The 16093-nt window shown below is 40.2% G+C and overlaps 1 protein-coding gene across 5 annotated transcripts in view; it reads left to right on the top strand.

Annotated features, from left to right (window-relative positions):
* Positions 1–16093, top strand: part of NDRG3 (NDRG family member 3) — a 60337-nt gene that overhangs the window by 15744 nt on the left and 28500 nt on the right. For 4 of the 5 annotated variants that reach the window (XM_005688524.2, XM_005688521.2, XM_018057818.1 and 1 more), the window contains exon 3: positions 6741–6776. The exons of the other annotated variant lie outside the window; for it this stretch is intronic. In XM_005688524.2, the coding sequence (XP_005688581.1) occupies positions 6741–6776 (36 nt within the window). The remainder of the gene's footprint in view (positions 1–6740; positions 6777–16093) is intronic. 5 annotated transcript variants of the gene reach the window in all.

Below are 16093 nucleotides of genomic sequence, written 5' to 3'. Positions count from 1 at the left end.
CTTGGGAGTCCACAGGATGCCTGAGGCACCTACATGAGAAATTGCAGGAGTTAGTTGACTGGATGTCTCATAGAGAAGGCAGCTGGAAAAGAAAAGATTTGGCGACTGTAACCACAGAAAAGCGCTGGATTAACATTTGGGTCCTCATCTCTGAGGCTGTAGTGGTAAGTGCCCAGATGCTGTGAACAGAGTTATGTCTGCTCCCCTAAAATACATATGTTGACGCACTAGCCTCCCATGTGACTGTACTGGAGATAAGGGCTTTAAGGAGGTGACTAAGGTTAAATGAGGTCAAGTGGTAGAGCCCTAATCTGATAGAATTGATGGCCTTATAAGAAGAGGGAGGGAGAGGGAAAGAGAGATGCACTCTCTATCTCCACCCCTGGACAGATGAGGAAACGTGGATGGCAGCCATCTGCAAGCCCAGAAGGGAGCTCTTACCTAAAACCAAACCCTGCTGGAACCCTGATCTTGTACTTCCAGGCCCCAGAACTGTGAGAAGATAAATTTTTGTTGTATAAGCCATTTGCGCAGCCTGAGCAGTCTAAGATACCAGGCATTGTCTCACTTCCTAACATCTGTTAGCTCCTCTTTGATACGCCTGTGCTGTTCCTACCCACTTCCCACGCACCATCTCACGCCTCTCTCCCTGGGAAGTGCTCCTAGCCCATCACTATTCATGAGCACTCCCCCTGCTCCAGCCAGGCTTTATAGAAGTAGATTGGCAACAGGCCCTCCTCAGATGGCGTCACTCCCAAACAAAGCCTTCTACCCCGTTCCACCCCCCGCTCCCCAGTATATCAGTGCTCTGCCTTTGCCCAATAAGTGGGTGCTTTTGCATACATTTTGAAAGGTATAATGGCAGCAGTGCTTCTCATCCATTATTTCATTTGATCCTCCCAAAGGCTTGGTGATTTAGGACACACAGATCAATTTATTCTCATATTGCTGATGAGGAAACTAGGGCTAAGAAAGGTGAAGTAGCTTACTCAGATTGTGTACCCAAGAGCACGTGCTGTAGGACAGGGTTTCTTGATCTTGGCACTCTAAATGTTTTGTTGTGGGAGGCTGCCCTATTCTTTGTAGGGTGTTTACCAGCATCCTTGGCCTCTCTACCCACTAGATGCCAGTAGCATCTTAAAGTCATGACAACCAAACTTGTCCCCAGACAATATCAGATGTCTCCTGGGGGTCAGAGTCTCCCCAGTTGAGAACCACTGCTGGTACGGTATAAGCTTCCAGGCTTGAATAGCAAAGGAAGTCTTAAAGTTTTTAGTTTTCAGGGAGGTTTTATTTTTGCCAAATAGCCTATCCTGCTGTTACTTGTTGGGTGCTTTACATACCTTCTTTCTTTTAATCATCAGAACATCCCTTTGAAATAGATAGTCTTCCTCACTTAGTAGATGAAAATCTGACTATAAGGCTTGCCCAGTCAGGAAGTGGCAAAGCCAGGACTGAAACCCAAACCTTTCCTACTCCACAACCTGAGGCCTTTCCACTGTGTTCACCTTGTAGAAGTTTTGGCATCACCTCTGAGGCTTGTCCTCTCTCTGTGAGCAGAAACCTAGAGATTGATATCATTTCACATCATCTTTCTGTCCATTCTCTTCCTAGATACATTCTTAGTCAGAGATATTGTTGTGCCCTTCCAGGTTTCAGGGAGTGAAAGGAGTCTAGACCCAACCTGAAATGCAGAAATTTATCCTGAGCTGACTATAAGGAAGCATTCTCAAAATAGCTTTAAGCGAGGCTTATGTTAACTTTTTTCTTGTCGTTTGTTGGTACTTTTCCCATTTAATTTTAGTATGCCTGTGATTTTGTCTATGGCTCAGAATTGTGAAGAAGTGGGTAATTTTGCCATGCTTGTTTTGGCTCCAGTGATGAAAAGAAGCACCTGCCAGCACTTCTGTGTGGTTTTTTTTTTTTTTTTTTTTTGAGACAGAATTATATGAAATGATTTTTTTTTAATAGCATTTAACCATTTTCAGAGCATTTTCACAAGTACTATCTAATTTGAGTCTCCTAACTTCTTGTGAAGGAAGTATTTAAAGGTATTTTTAACTCCATTTTACAGATGAGGCTCAGAAATTATATGACTTGTCCAATGCTGGTGTCTAGTGAGGTGGTGAAGCCAGGACCAGACCCCATGGATGTTGACTTCAATCTGGGTCGGGGGCCCCAGGTTCTTCCCACCACCTGCTGCCTCTTGTTAGCTGGTTGTTCCAGGCTCTTCCCCCCACCTCCACAGACCTGTATAAGCAGGAGAGCTCCCTGATCTGTGCTTCATTTTCCCTGCCTTCCTTTACCTACCCTTGGTTCAGATACTGCTGAGCCTGTGGAAGCCAAAGACCAGACTTGAGAAGATAAATAGGAGACCACAGTTGGCTTCAGCAGAACTGAGGACCTACCAAGAAGGGGAAAGTATTCAGTGGGGGGAACGAATAAGTTATTAATTTGTTTTGGTTGTTACAGTAGAAAGTGAGGTAGACCCTCTACTGGTGACTGGAAATAGGAGGTAGGGAGGATATTATAAGAGGAAAAGCAGGAAGAACCCTGGGATGAGCATTTTAGTCATCTCCAGGGCAGCAGAGACAGGCAGAGGTTGTTTTGTTTGGTCTTTATTTTTAATTGGAGAATAATTGCCCTACAATGTTGTGTCGATTTCTGCCATACAACAACGTGAATCAGCCATAAGTATACATAGGGCCTTTCCTTCCTGAACTTTCTCCTGACCCCATACCCTCCAAGGTCTCTTTAAAAACAACAGCAACACAGACTTGGTGACATTTTCATTAAAGAATATTTGTGAAGTGCTGTTAATACATTTCTTGTACAATTTCCCATCTTTCTACTTTCTGTTGGTAAGAGTTATTGTCCTTTTTTTTTAGTAGACATGCCATATTTTATTCTTTGACAGTCTTTAATCTGCTTGTTTCTAAAACTTTTCCTGTTTTAACAACTGTACTTTAGTTCCAAGCTCATCAGTTGCGTGTCACTCTCCCTCTTTGGTATTCATATCTTTCTCAGATTGAGTATCTCTATTTTGAGATGCTCGCATCTCTTCCAGAATGATGTTTATTGCCTTTACTAAGTGCCAGAATTGGGAATAGAGTAGTGAGTCAGACACTGCACCCTGCATCAAGGTCACCAAACAGGTAGATTTGCCCAAATCTCCTGTTGGTAGTTGGTTCTAAGGTCTGTCTTTCTGTTTTATCTGTTGCTTTCTGTCTTTTGAAACTATATGTTGATCTTGACTAGATCTCATAGTGGGAAACTATGTTTCTCTTCTGTCCAGTTGTATTTCTATAACTGTCCAGCAGTTACTTGATTTTTAAATTTTTCTCCTTGCCTTCCCCCTTTTTCTCATACTTCTCTTCATACACTGATAGATTCTCAGTTGCTTTTTGCCTATTCTCCAGGCTTGAACTGCGAGAATTACTTTTTCAAAATTTACTTTCTTGAGCTCCTTCATTTACCTTCTGCACTTGGCCTAGAGCCTCCACCAAGAAATATGGCCCTTAGCTGGCTTCTGCCTTGACTGCAGCTTTCAGTTGTGATTTCTCTTTTTCCTTGATTTTTCCTTTTTTCCCTCTTCCCCTACATTATTCTCTTGTTTTCATTTATTATCTTGAATCCCTTTCTGCTGCTTAAGTCTGCTTAGTGCAAGAATCTCTCTGAACATGAAATTAATGCTATATTCAAATGGGACGGAAAATAAAAAGAAAGCACCTAGAGCCTGAAACTTCTGAAAGTTTTGTTGGAGTGGAACCCTGCACTACAAATATCAGAGACAAAGAATTCCCCAGGGAAGTGTCCCAGGGATGTCTTTCCCCTTCCAGAATCTATCTAGTGAGCAGTATTGAATTTTTAATGAGTTCAGAGAATTTGGCTTTGGTTGACCACACTCAGATCATGTGGGGACCAGCTAATGATTTCTCTCAGAAAGTCTGGGCCCCAAACATGGTCAGACTGACCCAGTCATATCCTTTCTCCAAGATGCTTGATCACTCATGAAGCCTGAAGCCAGACTCTCAAGAGGATCTGACATCTTTAAAAAAAAAAAAAAGCCAAGAAAACAAGTGTTAGTCTTCCTCTGATTACTAGTATCTTTTCTTTGGGAGGAGAACATTGCATAAAGAATGTGCAGCCGTGTTCTTGCTAGGTTCTCAACAAAAACCGCTTTGGTTTCAGGAGGGAATTGCATCTTTCTAATTTTGGCATTTCCCTTTGTGCTCATCTCAAGCATCAGCCTCACAAAATGCTTCTTGACTGTGATCACAAGATAGTGAAGAAAGGAATTCATGCATACAGCGACAGCTGCTTCTCAAATTGCTCATCAGAATTTTTGTGTCTGTGTTCCAGGACCAAGATTTTAGTTCAGACTGGAGTGATATTCCCTAAGCTTTCTAAATAATCTCTAAGGGAACCTCTGGGAGCCCAGTAAGATTGAAGCTCTAATATGGTCTGTTTTGATATCATTATAGATTATTCCTCAAAAGATTAAATGAATCTTTAAATCATATTTTACAAAATACTAAGTTACATATTTTTTATGCCCACCAAATCTTTTTTTTTTCCATTACAAAAGGTGAAGTACATACTTATTGTAGAAAAGTTTCAAGAAAAGTGTAATCGCCCATAATCTTTCTATTCTGAAATAGTTGCTATTGTTAATGTTTTGGTATTTTTCTTCTAGTCTCTTTTGGTGCATATTTTAATGTAGTTGAGGTCAAACTTTGACGACTGTTTTGTAGTCCATATTTTTATTTAATGACTGGGATGCAGTGGAATTGTTCTGTTGTTTTTGACCCAAAATCTTAACAGAAGCTTGTTAGTATTTAATTTTATTACATTGGCTTATTCCTTTTATAAATATCCATCAAGTACCTGACTTACACCTGGTCCTCTGCTGAATGTGGTGGAGGGTGCAAGTTGAATCGGACTGGGGCTCACTGGCTGGTCATTTATATCCTACTACAACAATCTACCCTAGCCCATGAGACGGCCCTCCCTTCTGCTTCTCACAGTCAAAATAGAAATTAAGTGCAGTGACTTCTCTGAAGGAGTTCTCAGGAGTTGTGTGGGGCCAGTGGGGGCCGTGGAACACTATTGATCCCTTTTACCAGTGGCAGCATTCCTTGGGAATGTGCTCTCTGCATGGCATTGGAGTTGTTTCTTCTTGCTGTGACTGCATCAAACTTTATTTTGTGAACTTGGTTTCATGCTGGGACTAATACCTCGGACTAGCTGTCTCCACCACCCTCTCCTCTTCTCAGTGTCATCAATAGTCTCTCTGTGATTGGTATCTATTGTGACTTTACTGCCACCTGTAGAGAGACAAGGGCTGCTCATCCATAATCTTATTCCTTCAAAAGCTCTCTAGATCGGCCCTGTCCACTAGAAGATTCTGCAGTCAAAGGAAATGTTCTGTATCTGCACTGCCCAGTAATACAGTAGCCACTGGCCACAGCGTGCGTGCTGAGCATTTGAAATGCAGCTAATGTGAGACTGAATTTTAAATTTTACTTTAAAGTGGCCACTGTGGCTGTTGGCTGCCGTATTAAAGAGTGCTGTGCGTCATCCCAGCGGCCTCCACTAGATCCTCTCAAGGGAAGACAGTTTGTTTCTTTGGGTGGCTGCTTTTGTTGTTGTTTTTTCTTTACCACGCTGGGCTGTGCTTTTAACCTCTGTTTTGTCCTGCCAGCAGTGTGAGTGGTAGGACACAGAACTGTTTCTAAGAGGATCTTCTTGACGAGAGATGGGATTGCTTAGTACTCCCTTGGTATCAGAGACCTCGATCTTCTCTGAAGGGGCAGCTTTGGATAAGGTGCTTATCATTATAGCTCCACGCTTTCTGGAAGGTGGATGGATATAACAGTTTCTGAATAATGAGGGTAATGAGGTTTGGGAGGAGCTTTTACTTTATGAGTCAGAAGGGTTTTTTTTTCCTCCCAAAGACATCACTTATTTACCCTTTTTATACTCTTATGTCATACTCTTGCACCTCTGGCATCTGAAATATTACAGAAATGCCTCTGAGTCATTACCATTGATTTTTTTTTTTTTTGGCAATCCCACCTTACTCTGATACAGTCTCTTCTTAGAAGCTTGGTGAATTCTCCTTGGATCTTTTGACCATGTCCTACTCTTTAAACAATTCAGTGAGTTGTCCTTTATCCCGTTAGCAGTTTCCTAGGGTATACCAGTGTACGAGGGACTGCGTTTTACCTGTTTCCCTTCTTCAGTGACACTGCCTTTCTTCCTTGTTAGATTTCAGAGTTTTCATTCCTGACCCGTCTGTATCTTTGTTCTCATCTTCATCCTTTCTTTGCTTCCTTGTCCTGGGCACGCTGACTCCTGCCAGCTGGCCTCCAGCTCCTTTCCTCCCAGGTACCTCCCGTGTGGATTGTGAATGTGTTCTCAGGCTCTGATCCATGTTTTCTCTCTTCCCACAAGCTCTCCCTGCTCTCCTTAGGTAGGGAGACAAGTTACAAGCTTTACTAGGAAAGCAGGATCTTTTCCTTCATCTTCATGGGAAGCCTGCCAAAGTGTAACCCCATCACTAAAGACTCCCCTTTTACTGACATGCGTTGCCTCTGAAGCCTGTTGTTGAGAACCGTTTTAGTTTTATGGCAACCAAGAGGCTGCACACGCGCTGCTTTCACTGTGAACTGAATTTGCTGCACATTGGGGGAAACCGCATGGGGAAACTGACTGTGTTTTCTGCCTTCTGTTGACAGAATGGTACACGAAACTTCCAGGACTTTGACTGTCAGGTAAGGACTGTACAAGCACCAAGGAGGGCTGTGTACAGGATCTCTGCAGTGCTTCCTTCCCTGTGCTGGTGGTCTTTTAGAGGTGGATCTCTCTTCATAGCTGATCATGATTCCTTCGTGCTCTTTTGATCACTGGATCAAGTTTATTTAAAATGATTTGCTATTGTGTTCAAAAATTGCTTGCCAGGTCCCTATGGTTGTAGGTTATTGGGTGGAGCTGTCTTTTTACAATTAAGATCTCCTTTCCTCAAACTGATACTTGAAACCGTGATCACGAGTGCCATGTGGCTGTCACCTCACAGCAGAGAAGGTTGGGGGCGGTCAATTTGGAGGGGAGACTTTACTAACAACAAAACCTGTTCTAAAAGAAAGATTTAGTGTTATTAATACAAAAAGCAGATGTCTCTTGGCTGTATCTCTGGAAACACAAAATTCACCCTGACTCATTAGTATTTTCCTAAATGGTAGTTCATCTTAGACTGCTTTTGCCTGTCGCTCTGTTGCTAATTGGAAAATCCATAAAGTAAACTAGCAGTTCCATCTTCCTACTTTTATCTGTTGACTGGCCCTGAAAGAAATGGGAAGAAGGAATAAATACAGGGAAATGGATACCTTACAAACCCATACAGCCTGACTCTCCTACTTTTGGGGTAGATGTGGTAAGTGGCTGTTAGAGGCAACATGAAGGAGACCCAGAGGGTACTAAGCAGGAATGGAAGGTGCAGGGAAGGCAGCTTCCCTGTGTCCAGGATTCAGCCAGCTTGCACACCCACAGGCAAATCATTATTTTCAGGTACGCATTTTATGTTAAGTACAGTGGAGTCTCTCCATATTAGCATTAACATCAAAAGGAGAAACTAACATCTGTCTCATAGGCAACCCAGTTATATCGTATTAATTTATTGGGTACCTACTATAGACACTAAACATACATTTCTGTAATCCTTGGAGCAATATCACAAGGTGGTTTTTATCAGAGATGAGGAAATTAAGAATCAGGTTTCATAACTTGCCATGGGTGGAATTGAAGTTGAAAAACCTCACTTTGTTCTGAATCCATTGCCCATTCTTTCTCACCTGGCGATGTCCAGAGCTGAGATGTGGCAGAAAATTGAGCTGTGTATAAAGCTGAGCTTCCTTAGCAAGACAGGTGAGACTGAGACTCACTTTGGAAGGGGCAGGCTCATAGCACTGTTACAGATTTTTAAATCCCAGTGCCAAACACTTCTTACTGTGACTGTTTGGTATACTTTATGTATACCACATAATCAGCCTGCTGCTGTTAGGAAATGATTTGTTATAAAAAGAAGCCATATTATTTTTTGGTAAATGGTGGCAGTCAAGTTTTGGTTTAGTTGTTTTTAATTTGATCTTTTGATCTAACTTCAGTTATGTTTTAGATCCTAGGTTGAACTAATTTAACTGCATTAAATATTTAACTGTCTTAATATTTGATATAATTTACCTAGAAGGAGCTCATTTGAGAGAGGGTAATAGTAAAATTCAAGGTGAAAAATTCCAGAAATAGTGTACATTTTCCTGCTTTTAAGATGCGAAAGCATTTATTTTCATCAAATTGGACACGCCGCTAAATCAGAATATTAAAAAATTGTGTGCTTATAGCAAAACAGATATAAAAATAGCAAAAAGTAAAGAAATAAAAATCACTTGTTATTCATCACTGTTAATATTTTGGTGTATATCCTTTAGGATTTTTCTCACATATAAATATACTTAGATATAAATGAAATTGAGTTTTAGAAATTATATTATCAACTACTTTTTAATACTAAGGCTTAAAAATAGTCTGACAAAAATTCTTTGTATTTTGGGTGAAGCTTTAATATAACAGTGTGTTCTGGCCTCATTAAGTGTAACTTTTAGTTCAGTTCTGATACAGATAGAATGAAGGCAAGTGTGTGTCACTGTCAGTGGTTGTGAACGTACAGCTTCTCTGTGTTCTAAAGAAGAAGTCATAGGCCCTTCTTTTTTTCTCCTCAGCACTCATGAATGGGCTTCATTCTCACCTGTCTCTTTGGTAAAGGCTTCTGTGGTGTTCTGGAGACTGGGGGTGTCTCTGGGTCAGGAGTTTGGCTACAGGTGATAGAAGGCCTCGGAGGTAGGAACTGTGACGCGAGACATCTGTAGAGTGGCGCGGTATACCTGAAGGCTTTTTGGAAACCACTGGGCATTCTTAGGAGACAAAGCAGAACAAATCTAAAGCCAGCGTTGCTACATTCAGCCTTGGCATCGGTGTTGTTCTTTAGCATAACTGTGGCGTGGGACTAGCTGATGAAGCAAGTTCCTCTGGTCTCTATCTTGCCTTAGAAAAATCTTTACTGAATTTGGTGATATTCCAGGAAGTTACCTTAGCATCACAGCTAAGCTCATAACTTCAATCTGAACTGTCTTTTCTTCCTCTGTTTTCTTTACTAATCCAACTACATGCTTCCCCTCCCCCCAAAATTGAAAATATAATTAAAATCATACCATTTCTTTTGGTTCTTTGATTATCCTAGTGACTTCAATACTATACAGCTCCCCTGTGGCAAATAGCAGTTATATTGAGATCTAAGTAATGAGAGGAGGGGTGATTAGAGGTGACAGTGCTTGGAACTGATGTGAAAGGAGAAAACCTATTTCCAGTTGAAACAATGAATCAACAGACTTATTGTTAATTATCTACTTTGGGGCTGCTTAATGGTCTTCTGCTGGTGAGAATGTTTAAAAATTTGAAATTAGAACTGAGACAAATACTATAGCTTCTTTGTGTATGTGATATATTGCCTTCAAAAATAATTATACTAGGAAATTAAGAGGCACAAATATATATATCTTACTATATACAAGATAAATAAGCTACAAGGATATATTATACAACACAGGAACTATAGCCAGTATTTTATAAAAATTTTAAATGGAATATAATCTATAAGAATTTTGGATCACTATGGTGTACACCTGAAACTAATATAATATTGTAAATCAACTATACCTCAACTTTAAAAAAAGGATTAGTAAGATGGATATAAGGTTGGATAGATGCATGATAATTGAGTATAGTAAAATATTAATGGTAGAATCCAGGTTGTGGATATACAGATGTTCACTGTAAATTCTTTCAGCTTAGGTGTATGGTTGAAAGTTCTCATGATAAAATGTTGCAGGGGGGAAATCAGTGTTTAATTTTACAAAGAAGTACACAAAACTGTTTTTCATTTTTAAACAACTCTCTCCATGGACATTTCCACACGGTCACCTACACTTACTATGAAGTTGTAATCACTATGTTTGTATAAATATCATCATCATTATTTCCCACATATTTCTAAAACTTCATGTGTAGTGTTTAATGTGTGCATATCACATGAGTAAATATGCTGGATGTTTAAAAACAATTCTTGTGTATAATCAAATTTGGAAAATTTAGAAAAGTGTAAAACTAAACATTACCTATAATCCTGTTACCTAGAAATAGCTATATTTTATTATATTTCTTCCCAGTTTTCACTTTTGTATTCTGGTTATCAAAAGAGTACATGCTGATAGTTGAAGAGTTGGAGAGCACTTATGAAGTAGCTAGAGAAAAGCTCAGAAGCCTAGAACCCAGGGACAGCCATGTCGCTGTGTTTAGTTTGAGATATGTTTGTGTGTGTATAGTTTTTTAAAATAATTTTTAAAGTTTGTTTGATTGGTCATACTGGATGTACAGTTATATATATCCTTTTCTGACTTAATATTAGAACACAATCCCATTTCCATTTTTAAACTCTCATTAAAAACAGTCTTTAATGGGGAATTCCCTGGCAGTCCAGTGGTTAGGACATGGCACTTTCATTACATGGGCCTGTGTTTAATCCTAGTCAGGGAACTAAGTTCCTGCAAGCCACATGGCACAGCCAAAAAGAAAAAAAAAAAACAACTCTAATGACTGACTGTTATATCCTCATATAGCTATCCCGTGACTTAACCATTCCATTATTTTTGGAAATTAGATTCCTTATAGTATGTTCAGTTATTGTAATTTGTTCAGTTCATTGAACATTTTTCTATAAATTTTATATACACATTTGATTATTTCTTTAGATGGATCTTGAAATGAACACACTTAAGGATCTTGGCATATCTTGTCAATTTGCTTTCCACTTCCATCAGGGGGCACTCAATAAATATTAATGGAGAGTGAAAAGCTGCTATCTTCCAGGATATATATTCCTGTAGAAGATGCTGATAATGGAGTGCACTCACAAGAACGGAGTTCATATTCCTAGGATAAGAGCTCCAGACCTGGCTAAGGGCTGGGTAGTTCCATGCTGGCTGTTTAACTGCAATAGTTCTTTAGAGGACTGATTTATAGAACCCTACTGTGAGGATGTATATATGTGACTGCCTCTTCTAAAGGGATTTAAACAGCTTTAAACTCTCACACATCACTTGGTAAATGGGCACTATTACAAAATAAGAATTAAATGAAGTAAATAACTGGAAGTTGCTTCCGCAGAAAAGAGGTGTTTGGAAAGAACTGGGATTCAGCCACCTGCTATAGTCTGTTAGAGAGCTTGACCAGTTCCATGCTCCTCCCCTTGCCTTAAAGGATGTGACTGTGGCCCCAGTCCCCCTTTCAGCCTCTGTCCCACCGTTTCCCGTTGTTTACTCCACCCACTCCCTGGAAAACTAGAATTGTTGCTGACCCACCCATACTTCTGCTTTGTGCTTTTCCTTTCTGATGGCCTTTGTTCACAAGTCCTCCCCTCAAGATGCACACCTGCCCCCTTTCGGTTTGATTTTTTTTTTAATTGAAGTATAGTTTATTTACAATGTTGTGTTAATTACTGCTGTGTTGGTTTGATTTTGCTGATTTGAGGGGCGGGTAAGGGAGAAATTGATTATTAAGTTCTAAGGATATAGTTCACTTTATTTTCATTTGCAGAGAAAAAAAAACCTTATAGATTCTAAGGCCTTTGTATCACCATCCCCAGTCTCAGTTCCTTTCCCCGTCACTATTTCTCTGACAAGCTGTGTCACAGCATGGGCCTGATGGCTACCAAGGCCCCAAATTCATGTCCTTTCAGCTTAGCAGCCTCACTGCCGAGAGAAGATGTTTACCTATAACTTGATAGAAAAGGCCAGGGGAGGAGTCTTGTTGGTTTGGCATGGGTCATGTGTGTGGGGGTCACACTCCCATCCTTGGACTGCTACCGTGGCCAAAGATTGGGGTGTTTGAATTGGCCAAGTCTGTTCCTCTTCCTATCTGGACTAGACAGTCCATATTCTGAAGGTGTTCTGGGCTGTATTGCGTGTAGGTTAGTCATTCACTCTCTTTTTCCTCTTTGTTTTACTAAGGCTATTTGAAGAAGATATTGGATTTGGCTTTGAAAAAGATAGATAGGAAAAGACAGATTTTATCTTGACATATTGCAAAAAGAGCTTTCAAATGAAGAGCATGATTTGTAAGAGTTCTGAGAGTGTGGGTAGCTGAAAAATAAAAGTAGACATCTGAAAGAATGAGTTAACTAGGCTGAAGGGTGTGAGAGGTAAAAGGGGAGAGAGCTGAGGCTAGAGTTAGGGAAAACATATTACAGAACTTTAAAAACGAGAATTCATTTACTTGTGGGCAGAAGGCTGAATAATTGTAGAGACAGATTCTTTTACTATGGGATTAAATGAAGTCATGCAAACGAACTTTATACCACTATCCAGGGTAAGGTAATGGGATATTATATCAAAATTTCCTATGTAATAAATAACAAAAACTATACCCAGGGATCATAGGTCTGCTTATTAGAAACAGAATAAAATTCATAACTAATAAGAATGTTAATATTTCTAGCAGTATGTTGTCCTACAAGTTTGCCTAAACTGTTTCAGACTAGCCAGGGAGAAGAAGAAGCACTAACAGGTGTGATGTGGTCAAAATTTAAATTCTCAGAGAGGTATAACACATCAGAATGTGTAACTGGTGATAGCACATTGAGCTGAAGGAAAAGGACTTAGGAAAAAAGGTGAATATTGGTTATTATCAATTAATGGTAATAACCTAAACTCTGTTATTAAAGTCTTAAAAAGATAATCTATCTACATCTTTGATTAAGAGGGAGAGGCAGCCCAGGATGGAGAAGTGTGTTGGGGACCAGTATGATCTCAGGCTGTTTTATAAGCCTGGATAATAAGGGATCATACTTAAGAGGTGCATAGCTTTGGAGGTGGTAAGTAATCAGAGTGCTGGGGAAGATCTATGACCAGAGCCTACTAGGCATTCTCATTGTGCAGTCACACCCTCTAGAATGCTGGGGCGAGTGGTGGGGTGACTAGAGAAACAGCCTGTGCAGCGGATGGTAGTTGACTGAAGTGGGAAGGTGGCAATAGCACCACCCCGGGCCTGACCATTGAATCAGCTCCACAGCCAGAGTCTCTGCATACTCAGCTCCAGGTAGAGACTTGTTCAAGCCATCCCCACATAAGGTCACAAAGGATATATTTATGGGTCCACATGGAGGTGAGTGTCTCCTTTCTTTCCATATTCCTTTGAAAATGAACAGTAACCCTATGAGATACTGGTAACCAAGGGTTGCTCCAGAGGGGCAACAAGATTGACAGATAGAGCCCAGGAGATAGGGGCTGAGATCTCCCTAAAAAGTTGAAATTTTGCGAGCCAACTTTAACTCTGAATTTCGTCCAGATTATGAAATGATGACAGAGTAATTACTTTGCCCTCTTGCCTTGTCTGCTTTTAATATGTCCTGTTTTGCCCCATCTGTTATAGCTCCTTTTTCATATCATCTGAATTTCCTTGACAGCTTGCTGTCCCCCACCCCTTCACTCCACACCCACCCCTCACCTTTCCTGCACACACTATCCCCATTAATTATCAGATCTTGGGAGGTCCTGCTAACCCCCAGGGCCAAAGTATAAATTGTTTTTTACTCATTTCTCAGCATAGCTGAGACCAAGCTGGAATACTTAAGCAAGACTGTACTGAAGGCTTGGATATGATAGAAAGAAGGCTCCAGCAACTAGATTGTTGGATGACAGATCGTTGCCCATTCTCATCAGTTTGGATTCTCCTGTCCTATAACTCCTCTGGCAGGGGCTGGCTTCTCCCTCTTTCTTTACTCTTTCTCCAAAAGTAAGACATGAGAGAGGTCAAAGCCTCCTTAAATTCACCTTCAGAATAGGTCACTGCCCAGAAGGAATCAAGTCTAAAGTTAATGTACATTCCTTCTCCAAGTTTTTGCACTTTAAATATATGTATGTAAACATATACAGTCTATGCAATGTTGCTTATTTTAAAAATCTGCATATGTAAATCATATGTCATATACAAATCCTTCTGTGCTTCTATTCAGCATTGTTTTTTCAAGATTTTCTCTGTGTATTAATGCTTATGGTTCTAGTTCATTCATTTTTATCTGTATCTCATGTGAATATGTCATAATTGCATTTTCAGTTTCCTTATACATGACTGTTTAGACTGCTTCCAGTTTTTTGATGTTATAAATGAGACTGCAGTGTGTATGTATATATGTACATATCTATGTATCTGCATATCTTTTTGTGTGTTTGAGTATGTTTAAGAATTGCCTTAGATTATACCTAAAAGTAAAACTGCTGTAGAGTACACATTTCTTAACTTTGCGCTAAATTACCAAATTATTCTCCAGAGTAGCTGTTCCTGATTACTGCCTACCAACAGTGTATGAAAGTTCTTATTTCTCTACACCTTGGCTGACAGCATTATATGACTTAAAATTTTTTGCCATTCTGGTATATATGAAATTACATCTTATTGAATTTAATTTGCATTTTTCTGTCTGCTAATAGAGTTAATATCTTCCTCGTCGATTTTCTTTAAGAGCACTCTATTTATTTCTTTCACAGTACTGATCACAAGCTGTTGTTATGGTTGGTTGGTTGGTTGGTTGGTTGGTTGGTTGGTTTTTTGTCTGCCTCCCATGTAGAACATAATCTCTGTGCGAGCAGGGGTCACATCTCTCTTGCTCACTGTTTTGTGCCCAAAGCTCAGCCCAGGGTCTGGTAGTAGGAGTTCAGTAAATGCATAGTTGTTTAGTGAAAGAGCCTGGTGGAGAGGTTCCTCACTAAATCTGACGCTGTGTGTTAATCTCTCAGTCATGTCTGATTGTATGTGACCCCATGGACTGTAGCCCGCCAGGTTCCTTTGTCCATGGAATTCTCCAGGTGAGAATACTGGAGTGAGTTGTCATTCCCTTTTCCAGGAAGTCTGACGTTTACCACACAAGAAATGCTCATACAGCAACAGGAATTTGTGTCTCTATATTCCTCCATCTAAACCCTATACTTTATTTCATAGCCAGTTCACAGTACCTGATTCGCTCCTTCATTCCTTGTTTCCCTTTTTTAAACCTTTGAAAAGGACGTAGCAAGCAGTAATAGAGAAGAGCAGAAATACTGAGTCATTTGTGGTTTGATTTGATAAGAGTTATCTGCTCCAGCCTGGGACCTATAATTTGAGATGCACTGATGTTCAGCTAGTGTGAGATTGGTCTCTGCCCTACATGAGTGAAGAAACCAAGGCTCTGTTGAGGTTTATTGTTAGGTTGGAAGACCTTTACCTTTGTTGGGATTCTTACTCACAGTTTATCTCATCTACTGTAAGACTTGCTGAGATAGGTAAAGACTTTGTCAGCAAAATTCAGTAGGCTAGGCATGATAATGTATTTTTAAGAAATATAGATATTGAAGAAGACTAGGATAAATTTCAGTTACTTTTCCTACAGAGTCTTTATTTTCCACCCAGCCACTCTTGGCACTATCCCAGCACCTCTGACTGCATCTTGTCCTGGCTTTATTCAGTTCCTGAGCTCTGCTCTGACTACATCTTAAATTTTACTCATTGCCTTGGTTACGATCCTTTGGGATGCAAGGAACAAACCCCACCCAATAGCTTAAACCAGAGGCAGTCCAGAGATGTCTCAGAACTTAATGGCATACACAGTTGGAATCAGGAATCAGAGCAGTAGAAATGCTTATTATAAGCTCCCAAGTTTACTTCTCTTTTCAAGAGAAGAACCAAACTAAGGGTGGAATCTCTTAGTCCCAATTACACATTCTTAAGAAAGGACTTAGCATGGACCAAATGTTCACCTGACTCCAGTGAACCATAACCATAAGATGACAGTCTGCAAGCCAGGTGGCCAAGAGCCTTTCCTGTGCTGTATGGATGGCACAGAAGGGCAACTCCCAGGGAACGGGAGAGAGTTTAGATAGACACACTCATAGGTGCTACCGAATTTATCAGTTGCTGCACATGCATTTAGAGGATCTGAAACCTCTGCCGT

Source organism: Capra hircus, chromosome 13 (assembly GCF_001704415.2).
Source record: "Capra hircus breed San Clemente chromosome 13, ASM170441v1, whole genome shotgun sequence".
NCBI lineage: Eukaryota > Metazoa > Chordata > Mammalia > Artiodactyla > Bovidae > Capra > Capra hircus.
Note: the sequence above shows the minus strand (reverse complement) of the source record. Positions and strands in the feature narration are given on the sequence as shown.